Source organism: Nansenia antarctica (genome assembly GCF_963989245.1).
Source record: "Nansenia antarctica genome assembly, chromosome: 14".
NCBI lineage: Eukaryota > Metazoa > Chordata > Actinopteri > Argentiniformes > Microstomatidae > Nansenia > Nansenia antarctica.
In genome coordinates, this window is record NC_137684.1 from 21,825,750 (window position 1) to 21,848,775 (window position 23,026).

Consider the following 23,026-nt stretch of genomic DNA (forward strand, 5'->3'; position numbering starts at 1 on the left):
GTTGTTGTTGACTGCAGAGATGGAGTATATTTCATTTTTAAAATTGTTTTATTACACTGTATTTGTGTATACTCTTCCACGTTTACTGGTAATAAAGAGTTGGATAGAGAATGCAAAGAGGATGCATTTGTATAGCAGTTGTATGACATTGTAGCACATGGTCATGTTACAGTTGACAACAGACCACCTGGTTACTTTGTGACAACAGTTAGAGAGAGTATGGACCACTGGTTACTTTGTGACAACAGTCAGAGAGTATGGACCACGTCCACATGAGCGGGCTGTGACGTCAGTATTGTGGGGAGGGGGGATCTTTTTTTCCCCTCACCTCGAGATCGCTCCGCTCCGCTGATTGGCTGGAAATGGAAAAGGGGGGCGGGGAGTTGCGAAAGCTTCAGAAAAGTTTTCCTTCAATTCCCCTGTACAGTAGAAGTTATTGAAGTATACAACTGTAGTCTCACCGGAGAGGAACTGTGTCAAGTTTAAGAGAATTTTGTGTTTTTTGTAATTGTCCTTTAAAAACTATGGTCGGTGATTACTGTACTTCTGAAAGAGACAATACGGATATGCACTCACAGAGGACCCCAAAAAGCGGATTAAGTTGTAAAATGGTGCTTCAGGCAGTGGGCAAAGTATTAAGGTAAAAAGAATAAGCCTACATCTTAATGTAACTTAATTTTAAAAGTTGTTTGTAACCTTCAATATCTCATAACCGTTATAAGCGCTGTGGGCACCGAGGCTCGCGACGGGACGCGTGACAGCCTTGCAGCATGCTCGTTCACCAGTGGAACTTTCCACGGAGCAGCATTTGGGTTAGACACTGTTCCACATGGGACTTTAAATGTTGTTATATCGTGAGCTTAGAATGATAAGGTTCTATCTCCGTTTAGGGCAGTTCAGAGATATTGAGCGTCAACGTTTTTACATTCCATTATGTTTTGTGAGATGGAACCTTTGTATTTTATGAATTACTAACTCAAAAATGTCAACATTTTAAAAATAACACCACACAGGCATTAATAAACACCTAATAGATCAGATTATGTAAAAAACTCAATTTTGACAAAAATGGAGATGGAACCTTATAATTCTAACGTCACGATATGTAGCTATAGTATATGTAGCTTTGCCATTCGAACAAGTGTTTTTGTATTTGTTTCATCTCTGATTAATCTCTGCTGTATTTTTGAACATTTTGAAATCAGCAACATGTTAAACTCTTGATGCAAAAGTTTCTAATTGATTCACCGTCGCGACAATGTGACCATCGAAATTGTTATCGTTTCCGATTTTTTCCCGAGCTTAGCCCTAAAGAGAAGTCCCTCGTTAAAGTGCAATTACAGGCGTGTTGACCCCCGTGTGTTCCGGGTAGCAGCAATTCACTAGTCGGTGGTATGTTACAAAGCCTCATAAGCTTTGAGAGTTCGCTTTAAACACTCGGCGCTTGACAGGTATCCAGAATCCAGCAAGACTCGACAAGAACAAGAGCAATGTGAGACGCCTCCTCAACCACTGTAAATAATTAAATCCCCAAGTTCCGTTTGAGCTCAGACAACTCCAGAATCCCCACATATTTTGAGGTGTTTTTGGAATGATTTATTTCCTGGAAGAAAACCTTTCTGTGCCATGTGCAGTCTAGCTAGGCCTATTGCATATGTGTTATACTGAATACTGTCAGAACTGTAAGATGACCATATTCAATACGATCCATGTAAGAGTGCCTTTTCAGGCCGCCTCTGTATTGCATATTACAGACATAAGACTGAAAGAATATACGACCCAAATAGTTTAGACCGGAGTGTGTGTTTTTTAAGTGCCATTACATAACCTAAGAGACCTATATAGAAATCATTCCAAGAAGAATCAAAGCAATGTGGGAAATACCCACTGAACAACCCATGACTACTCCATGGCCCTTGGGCTGTCAGGACACAAAGCATTACACCATGAGGCCAGACAGTTACAATGGCTATTCCATCTCAAGATATGAGACAATGAGTGTAAATAACCCTCATTATTCAAATAAGTGTGTTGCTTGAGGTGACAAACTGGTGGACTGGTGTTATCTCTAATCAACCCAATGAGTGAATGTCTAGCTTGGACCTATTGTGCCTTATTAGTTCTAAGAGTGTCTACCATTTTAGGAGTCGATATCTGAATGCAGCACTGCATGCAGTGCAGATACGCATTATAGCACAAGGCGTCAGCATTATTGTACACTACAGTCCATGTCGTCTATCTCACAGATCTGACGTGTAACGACAAGTTCTAATGTATGTTTCTCCTTTACAGAAAACATGTGTAGGCCTACTCTCTTTGATATACCACAGAGATTATAATCGGTTGCACCGCCTTTAAACTTTAATTGTTATCACTGTGAAGTTTTTTTTAGGAAAAGGAGCACAAAATAGTTTTTTTTTTTTAAGGCAGTTAACCTAAGTACGGTATGCATAGTTCTCAACTGACAGGGAAAAGCCCCAATAAGTCCACCCTATTTCCTCCTCCAGTGAATGAATAGTTGTTAGGAGGCAGGTGTGAACGCTGGTGTTACACAAAGAGGGACGGGGGTAAGAGTGATAAAGTTCCTGGAAGGTGTTATTATTCCAAGCCCCACCCATTGGATTCAGAACTCCTGTGTGATTAAGTGTAAAACACATGATTGTGTGTTCCTGTTTTCCTCCTCTCCTGCTTGATATGATCACTGATCTGATCTGATTGGATTGGTCACGACACTTACCAAGTCATGTCAAATCAGTGATTACCTCATTGAATGGAGGAAGGATGTATTTGTGAAGTGCTCAACTAGGGCCTCAGCCTAGGCAACCCCCCAGCCTCCCCATATCTCCACAAGTGGCTCTTGTGATGTTGATGAGCCTACATTATATCCACAGCAGGGGGTCCTTATGTACCAGCAGGGTGGGGGTGGGGGGCTTCTAAATGGGGTTTAGCAGAGGAGGGGGTACATCACAAGTCCAACAGCCCTACTGAATTAGGTTAGTGTTCGGGTCAGGGGCTCTCTGAACCTGAATTGGACCCTTGCTGTGTGTGACTTTCCCTTTGACCCAATTGTTAATTCAGTTAATTCAACGGACATTGCCTCATGGTGGTACTGCTGATTAGGACAGTGCTGCTTGTTGAAGGTTAGAGTCGCAGTGTTGCTCGGTTGGTGTGTGCAAAATCTCTCTTAAAAATCACTCTTGGAGAGTTGTCTAGGCGTTAGTCAGACGAATCTAAACGTCCATTATCTGTAGAATAGTCTGAAGCTATGCTGTCCGTCCTTAAACTCTCTTTTTAGCCCAGTAATGGCCGCCGTGGCTTGGCTGGGTTGCAACTGCCTCTCTCTCTTCTGTCTGTGGTTTTTCGGGGAAAAGAGCCATTGAGAGTAGTATATTCAATTTAGAGCCTGAAATAGATCTCTAGGTCTGACTGGGAGCAAACTGTAACCAATCTCCCTAAACCTGGCGTCTGCCCTTACAGCTTGGAAGTGCTTTAGTCTATGGACTGTAGTGTGGTTCAATTGTCTCTGTTATTGATTGTTAATTCCAGAATCTGCTGACCCATAAGTATGGGCCTGGAACAAAGCTCAGACAAGGTGACATTCTATTGCTGCATTCTATTGCTGCATTCTATTGTATTCTATTGCTTCTGAAGTTTCTTTTGGTTATCTTGAGGTTGATTGCTGTCTCTGAGAGGGTTGTTAGGCCTATATTCCAGACAGGTTAATGTTCGTCAATCAGAGAGCGAGAACATCAGGACTTATGCTCCTTATATATGGATCTCTTATCCATATCTAATCTATTGTCTTTCTCAGTCTCTCATATCAGTGCAGTAGAGGGATACGGTAGGGGGCCTTTCTTGGGGGGTGAAAAAGGCTGCCAGTCACAATTGTATTAAGGCCAGGTGGTGAGGGAAGCAGCATTTTTCTCTGCCTGGGAATGCTCCCCCCCCCTCCCCATACCAGTTATGATACATGAAATGTGTTTAGGAGGAGAACAAATATCCCCACAACTGCACTTCAGAGAGACCAGAGAAGTGTGTTAGTGTCTGCTGTTATTGAGTACGCTTTGGGTAGTCCAAGTCCAAAGTTCGTCCTCTTTCTCCTACGGCACGGATATCAGACACAGAAAAACAACAGATAAGAAGCCCGTGGGCCGATTTAGCGGGTAAAGCTGGAAGCCATCTTGTTTACGGTAATAGTGTTGGATGGATGCGATGGCTGTTCCCCATCACAGATTGCGTTAACTACTTCCATATGCCGATAGTTAGGGTTCCTCCCAAATTCACTAGGCCAATTTAAGCAACAGTTGTGCAATACTGGGCTTGGCACGATTCACTGGCTGAGGGGGAATGTCGATCCATGACATTGAAATGTAGTTGAAAGTTAGAGGACGGGAAAAACACTGAATGCGTAAAGATTGCACAACGCACTAATAAAAACAAGGAAAGTGGAGTGGCGGGGGGGGGGGGCTCTGGTCCCAAGCCAGCTGAAGTAGCAGCATTGACGTCAGGGTTGATGGAATTAGTGTGTGTTTGAGTGTTGGGGTGATAAGTAATTTTAGAGTCGACTTGCTGCTCAAAGCCACCAACGAGGCTCTCTTCTATGTTTGCCAACTTTTAAATAAGCCACTGGTAATGAAGGCAGACCTTTTAATAGCGTTGTAAGTCTAAGCTCGTCCACTAATTCCCCGGCATATTTCTGTAATCTAGTCCCAAGTGTGATGATTCTCTTTATTGGAACCAGGTTTGCTTGTGTTGTACCTGCCAGAAGATTGGCTTGCTTTTAGTGGGGTCTGTTTTAAGAACGGTGCATATTCGTCTTTCAGCAGGCAGTCAGCTTCTTTGATATGGCTCCTGATAAATGCAGTGGCTTACAACGGGACGTCTGCCCTGCACTTAGACATCATTTTGTGCTTAATCTGATGTGCATTTACGAGGAGTCAACTGCCTTCTACTTTCTGTGCAGACTGTTGATGTTTTTTTACAATGAGTAACATGTACACACCTGGGTTTCCGTTAACCGGCAATTATCGGTCTTTGTCCGGTAACATTTGGTGAAGTCCGACAAATTGAAAAGTCGTCGGACATATTGTCCGGTGAAAATAATTCCCTTTGAATACAATTCGCTAAAGCTGGCTGGGTGCGTTCGTAAACACGCTCTGGAAATCCGATCAGCACTCGCGGAACGCCTCTCGTCCAATCGAACGACTCGGTCGCTCTGTGACATCGAAGCCAGCGTGCGCTCCGGCGCTCTCAGAGCGTGTTTACGAACGCACCCCTAGAAGTTTCCAGCCAGCTAGCTGAAGCTGCTACACACACCAGAGCCATGGCGACCGAACGGCAAGTTAAACAACATACTATAAAAGTGACATTGTTTTACTCATTACTCATACGTTTGTTGTCATTCGGCGGTGCTAATAGTCGCTTTCTTTTTAAATTTATTTAATTTATTTTATTTTAGCAGTTTCCCCGAAAGTTAAGTGTTTGTTTTTATATCACTATTTGCACTTCTGGTTAGATGCTAAACTGCATTTTGTTGTCTGGTACTTGTACTCTGCAATGACAATAAAGTTGAATCTCACCTAATCTAATCTAATCTAATCTAAAATAATCTAAAATAATCCCATCACTATTACTCCCTATTTTCATCAGTGTTTCAATCCTTGAATCTGTGATGGAAATCAAGCAAAGCCACTTCAAGTCTCCCCACCACTGACAGCGCTGGGTGTGCCTTTCCTTACACTCTCGGTTATTCCCTGTGGATTTAAAAAACGGTGTTTTGGTTTCTATAATGTGGTCTATTCTCAGTGTTGACGAGCAGCTCAGGGGGCTTTGAGATGGCTAACAGCTAATTAAAGGAGTAATTCCACTCAAAAGGGTAGAAGTAAGCTGACTGTCTGTCTGTCTGTCTGTCTGTCTGTCTGTCTGTCTGTCTGTCTGTCTGTCAGTGTGCTGGACTACCTATGACTTCCATGGTACCTTGCACTGTTACTGTTCAATAAAATGTTATACATCTAGACATTGTGGTATTTCTTTATATACGTATCCCAGACTGCCTATCAATTGTTTCTCAATAAACAGTTATGTTCTTCCCATTGTCATACTCCCGAGCTAAACGAAATGCCTTCCCAACCAGCGAGACTTATAGAAATGACGTTGTTTTATTGATTTAAAAAAAAAAAAAAAGGGTAAAACTGTAAAGAGAAAATAGAAAACTCACATTAATCCCAAACAATTTAACAAACTTCAGTTAACGTAATGTGGAGTCCGTTCATTGATCGATGCTGTCTGTTCAGTTCCCAGTGAGGCGCCCGTTCAGCGCTGGACCCGTTCAGCGCTGGATTTGACGCATGGCATAGCGCGCATGCGTCAAATCATGTTATATTATTCTATATTATATAGCTCGCATCTAATCGTATCGGATGAGAAATAGACATTAAATGGCATATATAGGCCGCTACACAACAGTAATCACCGCGACAAACAGCTATATTAGATTTGGAGAGAAAAAAATATATGATTTTGATTTATTTATTTTTTATTATATTTTAATATGATGACCGGAATATATCACGTTTGTCCGGTAAATCGAATTCTTCCCGGACACGATGTCCGACGGCAAATTTTTCTAACGGAAACCCTGGTACACACACACATACACCCCCCCCCCTCTCTGTCTCTCTTCCTCTCTCTCTGTTCTCACATTATCTGTGTGACCACCTCTCTAAAGGTGAGAGAGGGTTATTATTGGGGGGTAATGTTTTACCACCACTTCCCTTGAACCAGAGCTGGGGGCTGGCTGTTTCAGGCCTAATTTAAAGGCAAGGACACTGCAGATTACACTCCTAGCTAATTATTAATGACAGGCGCTTTCTGTCTCTCCGCCCCCCCCCCCCCCCTTTTCTCCTCTCTTCTGCTCTCTGATTTCTGCCCTCTTTCTTTCTCTCTCTCTCCCCCCCCCCTCTCTTCTCTTTGTGACCACAGGCTCACCTGTACAAACAGTGCAGGGTCAGGAGCCTCAGGCCTCAACCATCTCTGCCCTCTCTCCCTTCATCTTTCCCTGCTCTCTACCCTTTCTCCCTTCATCTTTCCCTGCTCTCTACCCTTTCTCCCTTCATCTTTCCCTGCTCTCTACCCTTTCTCCCTTCATCTTTCCCTGCTCTCTACCCTTTCTCCCTTCATCTTTCCCTGCTCTCTACCCTCTCTCCCTTCGTCTTTCCCTGGCCTCTACCCCTTCTTTACTTTTTAAGAACTTTTTAAAAATGACCATTCCTTTCTCTTTCTCCGTGTCCTATCCTCCCCGCTCCGCTATCTTCCTCTCCTCCCTCCTTATCTCTTTCTGCTTCCCTTCTCCTCCTCCTCCCTCCCTTTCTGCTCTCTCTCTCCCCTCCCTCATAAGGTGCAGAGAGATTCATGTGGCCTATAGTTTTTGGTGCTGCGAGCTACGTGTTCTGTCATGTGAAAGAGCTTACCCAGCCAAAAAGGTTTCATCTAGAGATATCATCAGTGCACACTCGTTTTCAAAGACTTTCCTCTCTAAAGCCCCTCTCTGAAAAAGTCACTGGCCTCCTCCTGTGAAAGTTCTTTTTTGTTTTTTACCCCTTTTGAAAACATTCTGTCTCCCTGAGCCATTTCCTGCCTCTCTCTAATTTCGTCATTTTCCATACGGCTCCTACGTCTGTGTGGTACAAGGAGGTGAATACTGGAGCCATTAGTGTTTTTTGGGGGGAAAGAAAACTTCCTCTTTGCCTGCCCCCCCCCCCCCCCCCCCCCCCCCAAAAAAAAAACACACACACAGCCGGTCTGCTGTTGGTTAAGTCCTCCCAGGCAGAGTCTTTGCCATAAAAGGCAGTGTAGTGGATGCCTCCTCACCAGGCCAGATCAGATCAGGGCAGGCCAGGAGGCAGCAGTGGAGGCCAGGCCAGCCCCATGGCCAGGCACATATTTCTGGGCTGGGAATGGGCACAGACCCGCCTCGCCCCAGCAGGGCTCCATCAGTGATGCGGCCTAGACTCCGAGCCCTGGGACACGGTGCAGCCCACAGTAATAATTAGGTTGGCTATTCACTGAGACCACTCGCTCTGATGACTGCTGAACTGTGTCCCCTGCCTGATTTAGGAGGAGCGAAAAGTGGTCTTTTTTTTAACTGCTTTTATATGACCCGAGAGACGTGTCATCAGGGGAATATTGAAACAGATGTTGGTGAAGGATTTAACCTTAACCGTGTGTGCGCGTGTACATGTGTGCCCTTTGGAAATTCTTTGTGCAAGTGGCTTGAAGTCCCAGGATGAATTGTGCAAAGAAAAACAAGACAAGACAGAACATGCTCAGGGCCTGTCTTAATCTGAGTGTGTGTGTGTGTGTGTGTGTGTGTGTGTGTGTATACAATATACTAAATCACAGAGTAGTGATCCCTTTGATGAGTCTTCTAGAGATTTATAGTTGCTCCGATCTGGATTTTTGGGGCCGATACCGATCACCGATTTTTTTCCTCAAGATCAACCGATACCGATACCGATTTTTTTTAAAATACATAACTGTAGGCCTACTGACTGGATAGCCTACATATTTTTTGCTTTTTAGACAAAAGTTTTGATCCATTAGGCACCAAGCAAACGCAGACCCATTTTTATGGCATAGTAAAAGTCTGGCCTATCACCCAGTTAGGGCCTGAAGCCCAAGTCAGTCGATATGGCTGTATAAAAGACATCATAAACGTGGCCTTCATGGTTTACATACTGTTACGTCCTCCTATGTTTTCTGTTCAGTTATCTGTCTTCCCCAGGGGGAAAAAAAAAATAAAAATAAAAAAAAAGATCGGTTTTTGCGATCGGCCATTTTTGACGATCACCGATCGAGTCATTTGGAGTGAAATCGGCCGATTTAAATCGGTGGCCGATAAATCGGAGCATCCCTTATTGTAGTTAAGGTCAGTCATGGAGATGAATACTGACTGACTGGGTCCCGCAGCTGTTGAGTCAGTCATTGCGCCAGACACTCTCCCTCTCTCGGTCACTCTCTCTCTCTCTCTCTCTCTCTTTCTCTGACTAACTCCTACAGCTGGCTCTATAGCTCCTCTCCCTCTCATTGCCTGACCAGCTGGACACAACAGCTGCGTCACGAACCTGATCCCGCCTTAGACCTCGAGAACTGAGGACAGGTCCACCCTGTGTGTGTGTGTGTGTGTGTGTGTGTGTGTGTGTGTGTGTGTGTGTGTGTGTGTGTGTGTGTGTGTGTTGGTAGTTTACAGCTGAGTCAGTACTCATTAAGGCTGTTTAATTAGTTATTAGAGGTTGGTTTGGGTTGTAAGGCCTTTATGGTTGTCAAAATAAGAAAAGCTGACAGTGAAAGTTCCCATAGAGGTGCTTTAACCCTGTTTGTAGATTTGGAAAGGAAGAGCATAGTTTCCTTTTGGGGGGTGTTAAAACAGTGAAGGTCTTTTAGAACTGTTCTCTGGCCAAGGAGTCTCGTGCTACACAGTCCCTTCATGTTTCGTAAGTGTTTATTAGTTCCCATGGATATCTGCTGGAGCGATGTGAACCCTTCCCCTCTCCTCCATTCTCTCTCTGATAAAAACGTTAGTTCTGGTTGTGGACTGCCTCTTATGCCCACCCCCCACCCCCCGACAGTAAGCTAGCAGGGCAGGCATTGCGTCTGCAATTCTCAGTTGACAGATTTTGGCTTCAGCATAGTTGGCTCCTGCTGAAAAGCCCCAGTTTAACAGTCCCTGGTCCTCTGTTCTTCCTGGTTCTGGGGCTGCCGTCCCGTTTTCCAGGAATTGGGATCTGAGAGTGTCAGTGGGAAGGAAAGGGAAAGGCGAGGGCCAAGAACACATGGACCGGGAAGGGGGGGGGTGGGGGGAGGGGGGGTCATTGTGTTTAGACAGAGGGTGTGGAGAGAGGAATGAGGAGAAGAAGGGGGGGGAGGAGGAGGCAAGGGGGGACGGATGGCGGAAATTAGGGTCAACAAAGGTGCAATAAATTCAGGGAGAAAACTGGAACTCCCCTGTCCTCAAACAAACCCGAATACCGGTAGCAAGGCCAAGAGGGGGTGAGGTGATCTGAAATGGAGACGAGGAGCGGGGATCAGAGAGGGATTGAGCCGTCAGAGGAAGAAGGAAGGCCTCGTATGAATACTAATTAGGATTGTTGTTTCTTAAGTCCGGAAAGTGGACGTTTGAGGTCCAAAAGTTCAATGTCGTCACGTCCTTTACTTTTATTAGCGTTACCACATAGAAGGAAGGAGAAAACCGAAAGAGAGAACAGTTGTCTCAGCCCATGTTTTCTATACTAGGCCTAGTCTTATTCGTGCCCTGGGCCTAATAGTCTTCACATCAATCGAGCCAGGCGTGCCGTCTCCAGCAACACATCTCCTCCTGTCTGGACACGTCTCACCAACCTTTTGACCCTCGATAGCCTCTGCCAGGAGGATACACTGTGGAGGAGGAGGGAGGAGGGAGGACGGGGTTATGGCCCTGGCCCTGGAAGTGTAACGCGGGTGTGATATGACATTCACATGCTAAAAGTAGCGCTGGAAGTGCCAGACGCTCTGGGACGCTATCTTGTGTGGTAACTGGCCCCTAACGACAGGTCAGAGGTCGGGGCCTAAGAGGTCAGGTACATGAACAGAGGGGCTCTCTGTACAGGCGCGGGGTGGATGTTCCTCTTCACCCTGGCCCTGGGGGGAGAGACATGGTGACCCGCCGGCTGACCTCTGTCCGAGTGCTGGACTGGACTGTCTGAGGGACACGGCGTTGTCTGCTAGCGGTGGCTAAAGGGCTTAGTATAGACGGCTATCTACAAAGGCTTAGAGCTTTTAGATATAGGCTTAGAGCGGACGGCGAACTATGTTTGTGATGTCGTCTTTTAATAGCCGCCGTTTGACCTATAAAGTCACATCCATTTTAGAAAGAGTGTTCATTTGAATATTATCGTCACCGAATGGTATAGAGGACGCCAACTCTAGTAATGGCATTGCTGACTGACTATGCAATGCATATGAAATAACCTGCAACGTGCATCCATTACACTAATACCGTATTACAATAATATGTGTACTCTAGTTTCTCGCTCTTTCTAGTTAGTTACATGGATATCTGGTAGGGTTAGAGTAATGTTGCCACTGTTTTAAAGTGGTGTAATTCACCCGAAAATGACTCTACAACCATAAAACAACAGGAGTTCTACCAGGTGGTCACATAAGTCTTCAGATCTCCTACGTCTCTCCTCCTATCGTCCTTTCGCCTCTCCTCTCTGCCCCGACATCGCCCCGCTAACCCATCCCCTCTCCTCTTCTTCCTGTTCTGTTACAGGAAGTCAAAGACGAAGCCCAATGGGAAGAAGCCTCAGGCGGAGGAGAAGAAGCAGTACCTGGAGGCGGAGTTCACTAAAGTACGCGTCATCGACTTTGACCTCAAGGAGCTGGTGGTGTTGCCTCGGGAGATAGACCTCAACGAATGGCTCGCCAGCAACAGTGAGTCACATGACAAAGGTTTAGGGGGGGAGAGGCATTACTTAGTCAAGTACTTCGGCAACTAAATTGTTGCCTTATCGCCGTCTCTTATCTTGAGTATGGATTACTATGAATAATAGCACAGCGCTGTGCAACTGAAGTAGTTGGCCTAAATCCCATCCTCCAGATATGTTAATTCATCGTCTGTTCTCCAAGCGCTGTGTTTAAAACCCAGCGTCTTTATAGCCACTCAGCCCAGGCAATACATAGACGTTATCTAATACTATTTAATCTGTTATTGATAGTTCACAGTAATCTAGTTCATAGTTCAGCTCCTTTAATACCTTGTTTTTAGCGCTTTATTCGCACGCGTTGTTTTTATCTGATGCCGTGTGAGTCTCCGGGGGGGGTTTATTTTGTCTGTCTCTCGGCGCTTGTTTTGGAAACGGAACGAGCAGCCAGGTGCCTACTAGAAGAAGATGAAAAAAGCGTTCCTTTTTTAGCCATTCAAACAGTGTTATGTGAAACAGATGGAACATGTTTTTGCTTGCGAACGCATTTTTTGGTGTGTGAATTCAGGAGTTATGCAAGCCCGTCCATATCGCGCTTGTATCAACCGCTAATCAAGTTTGTTTTTGAACACAAACAATGTCGGTCTTATCTGAAGAATGTGTTTTCAACTCCAGAAAGGCGGTGAAAATGAACTCACCATCATGATTCGTGTGCACTGTGTTGACTGAGGTTTGGCAACCTGATCATACAGTGTTTTGTAGGTTATGGTTGATGCAATGATGTTTGACCTGTTAGAGAAGTGGTTTCTTTGCCTAACCGAAATACAGTAACTCCACGACACTGTGCTGCTGTGTGACTGAAACCGAAACAGCTTCCCTGGAGGTGAAAATACCAGTTGTTCAATTAAGTTGTATATCTAGAGTGTATCTTAAGCATGATGTGACAACAAGCCATGTGTCATATTATATATAGCTCAGATTACCATAGCTGGGTTTCACCTGGTTGGTGTTGTCCCATTCATTATACAGCAGTGCTGCTAGTGAAATACACAGTATTACAAAATGCACTACAGTGTTTACTACTGAGTTTAACGTGTTACTCTCGTCTCCCCGCAGCGACGACCTTCTTCAATCTTATAAACCTGCAGTACAGCACCATCTCAGAGTTCTGCACTGGTGACACCTGTCAAGCCATGACGGCCTGCAGCACGTAAGTAATCTCTACCGCCATTGGTTTATTTATCAGTGCACTGGTGTCTCATTGGTTAAGTCATCAACGATTCCTCCATGAGGCAACAGAAGCCTCCTGACCCCAGGACTGCTGGTCTAACCCTCTTCTTTCCTTATTTTTTCCGTACATTCGTTCATTTGTACATTCGTTCGTTTGTACCTTCGTTCATTTGTTCATTCATTCGCTCACATGTTCTCCATCAGTTCTGCACAGTGGAGGAAAGGTGATGTGGTATATTATCGAGGTTAATGCTAGGGAGTGAAGGCAGGGAATGTAGAGTATGCTGCGAGCATTCTCAAACTGTCGGAGCCATTCTGTGGTGCTTTGTGCTGGTATCTAGAGAATTGAGGTCACTGAACACAAAGTACCGAGATGATGCAGTGATATCAAACCGATCGGTGAAGACTTTGAAATGCCGCCGTTTTATGCCTGTGTATTCTGATGTCAGATAGATAAGGTCTACCTCACAGGAATAGATTAAGGGTATCCAACAGGGGTCTTTATTATTCATGTCATAATCCTATTCAGATAGTTATTACCAAAGGTCACCAAACAGGGTCTTAAAATGCCTTCTTCAGGCTTAGTTGTTAATAAAGGAATGCCGATTGCTTTCTTCAGAGAGTGCTACTGTGTCTACTCCATAGAATGACATGGCATACCCCTGCTTGTAAAAGACAGTCATAACACGGAGCCCTATTCATCCCACTGTAGCAGAGGGGAGGTCGCTTTACGGTAAAGTGTTTACCCTGTCAGGAGGTGTGAGCCCTTGTCTTAGAAAAGTGTATACTTAAGGCTGGAAAAACCAGATCACCCACACGTGATTACACATTTAAACCACGCACACATAGTCACACCCACGTACACACACAGACACACACACACACACACACACGAGTTAAACATGACAATGGCAGAGAGGAAACAAATAGATATAACTGCCGTCGGAGGTGACAAAGCCCTCGTGATAGATTTGCCGTCAGGTGACGGACATGTCACAGGTTAACCTTTCTAGAATGACTACATTTTCCCACTCGTCACCTCAAACTGCTGTTGGTGACACCCTGCGCTGTGGGAAAGTTAATCATATCTGTGGGCCTATTTAGTTGTACTGTAGAATGCCAGCTGGCGTCACTAGTAACAAGGACCAGACTATTTGGGGTCCATAGAGGAGGTAATTGACCATGTTAATTGTAAAGGACCCTCTAAATATAGAAATATAGCCTATATTTGTAGTCTTTGACACAAAACGATGTACCTCGGGTCACATTGTTATGGAAAAACTCCAAGTCTTTCAATCAAACGCTATTCCCGTGTCAAAGTCACATGAACTGAAATGCTCCCGACGTCCCGATGAAGGCGTAGAACCGTAGGCTGTAATAACGATCATGTCTGGAGGGACCTGCGGTCCTCCAGTCAGTCTATGGTATGCCACAGTAGCTGTACCCCGCCCTTTCCTGCCAGGGCCTGGCTGGCATGCACTCCACTGCAGGGGCTGGGACTGAGACACAGTAACAGAGTCAATGCCCCCTGCCCCAGGCAAAGCTTAAATGCACTATTTTAGGGGGGGGGGGGGGAGTTTCCATGATGCTATGAAAGCAGGCCCATTTGGTAGTTTGTGTCTGTGCGTCTTTGTAACAGAATCTATTTAGGAGTGGGTGGATGTCTGGGTCTGTTTCTTTGTTGGTAGCGAGTCAATCTCCCACAGACACAACCTCCGGTGTTTGTAGTTGAGTAACAGTCCCTGTCCTGGTCCTGTGGTCGGCAGGTCCCTCCTGCAGGGTTAGTAGAGTGGTCGGAGCTCGACAGCTCATAGGATTTGTAATGTCTACTGCACTGCCTCCTAGACCCTGCTAACACAACTACTTTGTTTCCCTGGCTAGGCCTGTCTTCTTAATCAGTTAGCACCTTTACTTACCCCTGATGGCTATTTGGCTAACGGCTATATAACTAGAATGTAACTAGATTTGTTACATTTTGATGATAATGATAATAATACATTGCATTTAGAATGCCTTTTCTAAGGACCCACAAAATAAAATAGACAATCAAGAGGTAAAACGAAAATCCAAGTTAAAAAGGAGAAAGGTCCAGTAAAGACCTGTCTAGTTTTCTTATGGCCCTAGGTGTCTTATGGTGCTTTTCTACTGTCACCTTTGACACTAGTGCTTAGCCCAAAGCCTCAGACTTTTGTGTTTCCATCTATGAGAATGGCCCAAAGGAAGCCACGGTCCTATCCTGAGATTTGGGGGATTTCTGGGGGATTTTGGGGGACTTTAGTGGGGTTTGGGGGGTAGGCGAGCGATGTGTACTGTGTCCTCCCATTGTTTGGCTAGGCTAATCTATGGGACTACTATTTGTTATGTTACAAAAGGAAGAAAACACAATATAGCCTAAACTGTTAGTTTACATTTACAAACTAAATAAATTCCTCACATTCAACCACATAACTACTTTGCTAGTTTGTCATTTTACTTTACAAGTCATTTTACTACTAGAAAAAAAGTCATGTTATGACTAGAAATTCACTGGAGAAAAATGATTGACTGGTTTCAGATACAAGTAGTCATGCTGGTTTGAGGTTGAAACTTGTAGGACACATTTCTGACGATGTCGATAGTTTGCTGCTAACCCTGCTCTCCTCAGAATCACCCTGGGTGGTGGAAACACAACTCACAAAACAAAATCACCACATCACAAAAATATGACCCAGTCTCTAGTGGAAAAGTGCTGGTCCTTGTAGTCATTGGTTCTATGTAGGCCTAATGCCCCTGTTTGTTTTCTTATCTGCTTACTTTGTTAACTTGATTGTTTACTTGCTGTTTGACCATCCCTGACAAGCCCTGTCAGCTAATTTGGTGCCTGTTAGATCTGATATCCTTCCCGTTTTGTTACTCCATCAGCACTCGTACCCAGTTTGCTTCATTAGCTAATAGCATTAGCATCAGCTACCCTCTGCTGTTCAGTCTATCTCCTTGGTCTCTCCTTGTGTCCTACTAGCGTAGTTAGCATTGTTGGGTTCCTTGCTGTTTGACCTTGCTTACCTCTGATACCCAGCCACTAGCCCTGAGGGGCGGCCTTCAGTTACGCCGCCGTCTAAGTGGGTCACCCCTCCGGAAATGTTTGACCAGGAGAGTGACCGAGGGATCAGTGTCGCGTTACTCTGAGACTGCAGAGAATTTGGCCCAATCAGGAAATGAAAGGGCCAGGGCAAGGGGTTCACTAAGTCCACTGGAATTAAAATATGCAAACATGTCTATGTTAGGAGGTGGTGGGGGAGTCGCCGCTGTCCTGAAAGCCTGTCTAGCAGGTCCACAAGCACACCGTCACAGTCACTCGTCACGTTATTTCAGAAAGAATTTGGCTTTGTCCAGGGTGAAGAAACACTGGGAATTCGGCTGACGTCATGTAGGGTCTGTCATCTTTCAGCATGGCGAAGGCTAATGAATGACGTTTTCAGTCTCTAGAAATGTACCCCCTTGATTCATAAGCTACCTCACCCCATAATGTCGTAATCAGAGCGTCATGACAAGGGTATTCATAGCAGGATAGATGCAGTGAGGTGAACAAAGGTGTTGTAGTTCTCAATGACTGACTAGATAAAGTGACTGATCTTGGGTTAAGCCAAGTATTACATTTCTCATAACATAACGTAACATATAACATACATAACAAATGTACACATTGTTATGTAAACAATGAATAGTAGTCATGAAGAATAACATTGTTCTTCCTCTTTTTCTGTATCTCCAGAATATACTACTGGTATGATGAGAGGGGGAAGAAGACAAAGTGCACTGCTCCTCAGTATGTCGACTTCGTCATGAGCCTGGTGCAGAAGCTGGTTACAGACGAGGACATATTCCCTACGAAATACGGTGAGTTTATTATGGTTTCTGGCCCGGCACTGTGGCCAGTCTTCAGTACTGCAGGCTTCCATGTTCACCGCTCTCTATCCCAAAATCCAGAGGTTGAGTACAACTGTACTGAAATGTGCCACTGCTGCCCTCTACTGCCTGATGTAGGCCTAGTAAAATGATTGGACAGTAAAACTACTAGTCTATTCCTGGACCGAAGCAATGCTTTTGTTTCCGAAAACAACACACACACACACACACACACACACACACACTTTATATGAATGATAATTATGCTGCACAGCCATCTGAGATCAAAGCATGTTAATAAATATGTTACATTTCAGCAAATAACATGATTTCTAACTACACTCCTCTTTCTTCTACCCCCCTCTCTCCATGCAGGCAAAGAGTTCCCCAATTCGTTTGAGGTTTTGATAAAGAAGATCTGCCGGTACCTCTTCCACGTCCTGGCTCACCTCTACTGGGCTCACTTTAAGGAGACGGTGGCCCTGGACCTGCAGGGCCACTTGAACACTCTGTATGCACATTTCATCGTTTTCGTAAGGGAATTCAACCTGGTCGACCCCAAGGAGACCTGTATCATGGACGACCTGTCCGAAATCCTCTGCGCCCCCGCCCCGGCGGTGCCAGTCCCCGCCCCCGCCCCCTCCAGTCCCACCTCGGCCCCCTCCCCCTCCTCACACAATCACGTGACGGAGAGATGAGCAGGGGTCGCCCCGATAATCCAGCCCCGGGGAAGATAGAAGATAAGATAGAGGAGAGGAAAGAAAGCCTGGCCCCCTACCTAAGGCCTATGGCGCCAGCAGGACATAGAGACCTTCCACTACCCTTATATTTCGCTACAACACCAACCAACCAGCCGGAAGGAGGGGGGAGGGTTATTTGGGGGTGGGTTGGCGGGAGGGGTTTGTCACGCCAGCGGGAAATGGCGTGAGCATTCCCCCCCAGGGGCAAATCCCTCCCATCCGCTCTGCAATTTAAACTAGGAACAAACTGTGTGTATGTTTTATTTTACTTTACTTTTTTTGTTGAAAAAGTTTTATTCAGTTTTATTTTAATTTTATTTTTTCTCATTTTGGGGGACAGTGTTTTATGTTTGCCCTTCCCCTCCCTCTGTCCTCTGCCTAACATACAGTACAGGATGGTGGCTCTGCTTTTGCTTCAACATACTATTGTACAGTGTTGTTATTGTGTGGAGAAAACCTTATGGGTTTTTTGGCTCCCCCTAGTGGTGGAGTACTTGTAGGGGGGAATGGCCACTACGCTGGCCAGTAGGGAGCCATGTTACTGCCTGGTGGGGCGATACTAGCCAATCACTGTTTGGGTTGTTTATCTGGGGATGATTAAAGCGCTTCCTACTCAGGACCTGAGAGAACACAAGTCACTGCTGCCAGAGAGATGTTTCTTTCTCTCTCTCTTGCTCTCTCTCTCTCTCTCTCTCTCTCTCTCTCTCTCTCTCTCTCTCTCTCTCTCTCTCTCTCTCTCATTCTCTCTATCCACAAAACTGCTACCAGTCCATTAAATCTTCAAATATTGTCATTCTTGTATTACTCTAGTCACGTTCTCATCTGGTGTATACCTTCTCAACAGCTTCATCACAGAGCCCACTCGCAAGGGGCAGTATAGAACACAGGGTTGCATCGCCACGGAAACAGGGAGATGGAGAAGAGGTATAAAGATTGTATATTAGATTTAATCTGACCAGACCCGTTTCTAGGAGACAGACTGGTGCCCATATCTGAGTAGGGGAGGATGGTGGAGACCCCCGCCCCCAACGCCCTCTCCAGCAGCACAGGAGATGGACAAAGACATTGGTAATGTCTGCAGGCCCACAGAGTGAGGGTGGGAATAGGAGAGAGTGATGGTGTAGAAGAAAGTCTCTACTGCTCTGTATTGCTGAAGCCCTGTTGTCTTTGAACAATACCCCCCACCCCCACCCCAGCCCTTGTCTTTTTGTTTTTATTTTTTCCCTTTAAAATTAGATTTATTTTTATTTTTAAATTATCAAAGAGGAAACTAGTTCGTAAAATATAATAATGGCATCCTTACACATGTATAGAAAATGCACAGTCTGCTTGAACTTCACTGTACAGAGAGTGGCCAGCGGGTTCCGTCAGACATAGCCTCTGTATCCAGGAGGATTGGGTTTATAATTCTCCTTTTATTTTATTTATTTTAAGTTTTTTTTTTTTTTTTTTTTTTTTGCAGGGTTCTTCAGTTCTGGCTTTCATTTTTATGTATTTTAATTATTAACTAAGTTAAAAGCAATTTAATATTTTAAGCTCTGCGGATTATAATCTAATAAAAGACAAAAATGCCACCCTGTCCTAAATTGTGTTTTGTGGTGTTGTTGTTATTGTTGTTGTTGTTGTTGTTGTTGATGATAATGATGATGATGATGATGATGATGATGAGACGTGTAATAAAGCTTGTAAAGAACACTCCACTGCATATCTTCTATGCACACGTTATATACCCAGTGCTAGTCAAGAGGCATTTCTAGTTTATTCCTTATTATTAAGTCTTGCATAAGAAAACATGGATGATCAAGTCATCATTACCACATCAGCGCACCATCATACTGTGGATTCACTCAGTGCACCCACACAAGGTATTGCCTCAGACTTGAGAGTTGCATATATTCTCAAATACAGGTAGTTGTATAACTTCATTTAATTAATCTTCACAGCATTCCATCATACATGTGCATCTGTATTGATTGAGCATCCTGAGTAGAAGGTATTTGATGCATGCATAGTGGGACGGGTAAAACTGGAGACATCATTAAGGCGCAAGTTATAGAGTAGTGCATTCACATTGCAGTCATGATGGTGCACACTTATCAGGCAGGCTATTATAAGACATACATATTGCATTTAAATATAAGACATATAAGATTAGCTATTAATAATAAAAACTCTTATTTTCATTCCCTACAGTACAGGCGAAAAGTTTGGACACACCTTCTCATTCAATGCGTTTCCTTTATTTTCATGACTATTTGGTACATTGTAGATTCTCACTGAAGGCATCAAAACTATGAATGAACACATAGGAATTATGTATTTAACAATAAAGTGTGAAATAACTCTAAATATGTCTTGTATTTTAGATTCCTCAAAGTAGCCACCCTTTGCTTTTTTGTTGTTAATAAAATATATAATAATATTAAATATAATATGTGTTAATAATAATGTTATTATATATATATATATAATATTATTATTATATATTTTATTAACAACAAAAAAGCAAAGGGTGGCTACTTTGAGGAATCTAAAATATAAGACATATTTAGAGTTATTTCACACTTTTTTGTTAAGTACATCATTCCACATGTGTTCATTCATAGTTTTGATGCCTTCAGTGAGAATCTACAATGTAAATAGTCATGAAAATAAAGGAAACACATTGAATGAGAAGGTGTGTCCAAACTTTTGGCCTGTACTGTATATAAAATGCATTCATTGTCAAATAAGCATATAATAGATGATCAACTCCTTACAAAAGGTATTTACTGATTGACTATCGTGCTTTGCTGCTTTAAAAGCCGCCGCCTTCTCACATCCTCCCGCGGGGAGGCGCCATCCTGCTGTTGTTTTTTTAACCGTGCTATGACGCCCCCGTCCTGGTCCAGCTCCTTAGCGCTGCAGCTCGGGGTCGGCAACCGGACCGTGTTACCGAACTTCGAGTAGTCCACCGCGTACATGCCGTCCTCCTCGTTGATGGTGGCCACGAAGCGCTGCCCCCACAGTATCTCCTCCGACAGGTAAGACGTCCTGGCCTGGGTGGTGATCCCGGTGGTCTCAACGACCCCCTCCAACACCACTATCACCTCGATGTCCTCGTGCTGCAAGTCCGCCGGTGAGAGTTCGTACAACGGACTGGCTTTGTCAATGGTGTGGCATATGATGAGCGGGGACACCAGGAAAATGCCATTCGTCCCCAGGGGGTTGTCGATTTGGATATCGATCTGGTCCAGGGGTACGACTTCGCCCTCCGGAGTGGTGGTCCGTCTCACCACTTGCATCCTCACGGTGGCGCAGATGATCATGCTTTTCCTCAGGTCCCCCAGGCGGAACATGAAGCAGAGCTTGTTATTTCGGACGCAGATGACCGCGTGCTTGCTGAAGATCAGCGTCTCGGCGCGTCGGTTCGCCTGGGCCGTCTTCATAAAGATACAGCCCAGCATTATGGCGTTAATGAGCAGACCCACGATGTTCTGCACGATGAGAATCACGATCGCGGACACACACTCCTCGGTGACCATGCGCCCCCCGAAACCGATGGTCACCTGGACCTCTATGGAGAAGAGGAACGCGGAGGAGAAGGAGTGGATGTCGGTTACGCACGGGACAAAGTCGTCACCTTGCTGGTCCAAGTCCCCGTGCGCAAAGGCAATGAGCCACCAGATCATCGCGAACAGCAGCCAGCTGCACAGGAAGGACATGGTGAAAATGACCAGTGTGTGAAGCCATTTCAGATCCACTAAAGTGGTGAACACGTCCAGTAGGAATCGTCCCTGTTCGCGGATGTTCGTGTGGGCCACGTTACAGGTCCCGTTCTTGGCGACGAACCGAGCCTTCCTCGGTTTCGCCCTGAATTTGGGCTGCGGGACATCCTCAGCCAAACGTGTCAGCAGGTAATCCTCGGGAAGTCCTTTTCGGGACAACATAGCGCTCCCATACTATTCACCCAGGGGCCACTTTGCCTTTTTGAGAGTGCAGATTAGCTACCTCTATGTGTCCTGGGGAAAGGTGGGGTTTCCTCTTCTCCCGTGCGTAATTCTACCCAAAGGGCGCTCCAGTGACAGTCCTCCTCGCCCGAGTGACAACTGGTCCAAGCCCGAGCATGGAAGAGTGTGGTGTTGTCATCTGTTTTCTGGAGGTATGTGCGCCGCTCACATTGCCCTCGGATCAGGCGCACAGCCGCCGAGGTCCCATGAGAAGATTCCCCCGTTCAGCACCTCAGCTGCCGCAGTCAGTCAGCTCTGAAACCCGATAGTAGAGTCGCAGTAGGAGTGCTCACTGCTCTATCTGTTCTGTCGCACTTGACTCACCGGTTCCTCGCACTCCTCAGTAGAAGAAAAACGAATTCTCTCACGAACTTATAACAAGGTAGTTAAAGCATGGTGATAGAAAATAACATAAGTGTCGCAGAGGAGAAAAACAAAGCCTTTCTTTGGATGAGGGGCGAGGGGTTGGTTCCCAAAGCAGAGGTGTGTGTGGGTAAGGAGAGCTGGGTGCTAAGAAGGCGTTCTCCACTGACTGTGTATGTAGAAGAAACTGTTCCTCCTTCCATTACATTTTTTTGTCCCTTTTTCCTGATTGAAATATGAGCATATAAGTCTGTTACTCTCCTACTGTATAAAGGCACGGTATGAGACTACAGTGTTATAACTGCCCACTGTATAGATTGATTTGAAACATCACCTTGTCATGCTGGTGGCATCCAGAATGTCCTCCTCTGGCTGTGGGTATCAATGAACTTTAACCTAATACATTCAGTATTCATCCATTCTCATGTATAGACATATTTTCTAAGAAGTATTGATATTCAGTTATAAAGGCAACTCATTGTCGAGCATACCACCAATGCTATTTTCATGAGGGTAGGCATACAAATAAGGGCACCCCCCGGACAGTTCATAAAATTAGCCTCGGCTGCAGCAGGCAGCAGGCCCTCTCATGTCCCAGGCACTGTGACACCCACTCACATTTAACGATGGATCCTAAGCCATAACGTGCCATAACGTGACACTTTAAAATAATAACGTGACACTTTAAAATAATGGGAAAAAATACTTTTTGTGCAATATGACAACCCTAGTTGACTATCTGTGCAGTATAGTACAGTGGATTGTGTACATAGCCTTTATTGATGTAAACCAGCTCCTTACCTTCTTGTGATTTTATGCATCTATGCTTTTTCTAAAATGTGTTTTCTTTTTCCTTTCCTAACACCAGGGGAGCCACCCCTCCTAAATTTCGTTGTTTGGTACCTGTACTGTAGCAATGACAAATAAAGTCCATTCCATTCCATTCCATTCCATTCCATAACTCTGACCCATAGCCCCAACCCATAGCCCTTCTCTGGCCCCAATCCCGACCCTACCCCTATCCCCCAACAAGATATCACTGTTCCTGGTCACTCCTACATGTCTGTCCCTGCTGGGTATACAGATGCCTATTTCTGGGGCGGCACCCCCAAGTGTCAATACTGTATGTAACGTGAACCCTGTCATATAAAGATGACACGTAGGCTCATAAGTCATACAAAAACGAGCTTCCTTTCACTTAACTCAAGGGAAAAACACTGCGTCAAATGTATGTTTATGTATTTTATTAACAAATAATCCACATTTTTATGTACAAATATGATACACAGTTAGAAAATACAAAATAATAATATAGCTCAAGGTACAATTGCACTTTGAATGTCGTCCTCCTTCTCCTGGT

General features: G+C 44.8%; 2 protein-coding genes across 3 annotated transcripts in view; one reads left to right on the top strand and one right to left on the bottom strand.

The window, feature by feature from the left end:
- The window catches only part of mob2a (MOB kinase activator 2a), a 36,316-nt gene extending 18,866 nt beyond the window's left edge, over positions 1-17,450 (top strand). Inside the window, exons 1-5 of one of the 2 annotated variants that reach the window (XM_080545283.1) lie at positions 487-640; positions 11,309-11,469; positions 12,576-12,669; positions 16,441-16,565; positions 16,950-17,450. In XM_080545283.1, the coding sequence (XP_080401409.1) occupies positions 525-640; positions 11,309-11,469; positions 12,576-12,669; positions 16,441-16,565; positions 16,950-17,272 (819 nt within the window). In that variant the 5' untranslated portion in view covers positions 487-524 and the 3' untranslated portion in view covers positions 17,273-17,450. Of the gene's footprint in view, positions 1-486; positions 641-11,308; positions 11,470-12,575; positions 12,670-16,440; positions 16,566-16,949 lie in introns of those variants that run through there. The other variant, XM_080545284.1, reaches the window with a different exon arrangement.
- Positions 17,451-20,082: 2,632 nt separating this feature from the next.
- kcnj11 (potassium inwardly rectifying channel subfamily J member 11) lies at positions 20,083-21,243 on the bottom strand (the record flags this gene model as incomplete). The annotated part of the gene is made up of 1 exon (XM_080544707.1): positions 20,083-21,243. One exon carries the CDS (start codon positions 21,241-21,243, stop codon positions 20,083-20,085), a length of 1,161 nt encoding a protein of 386 aa, XP_080400833.1.
- Positions 21,244-23,026: the final 1,783 nt, after the last annotated feature.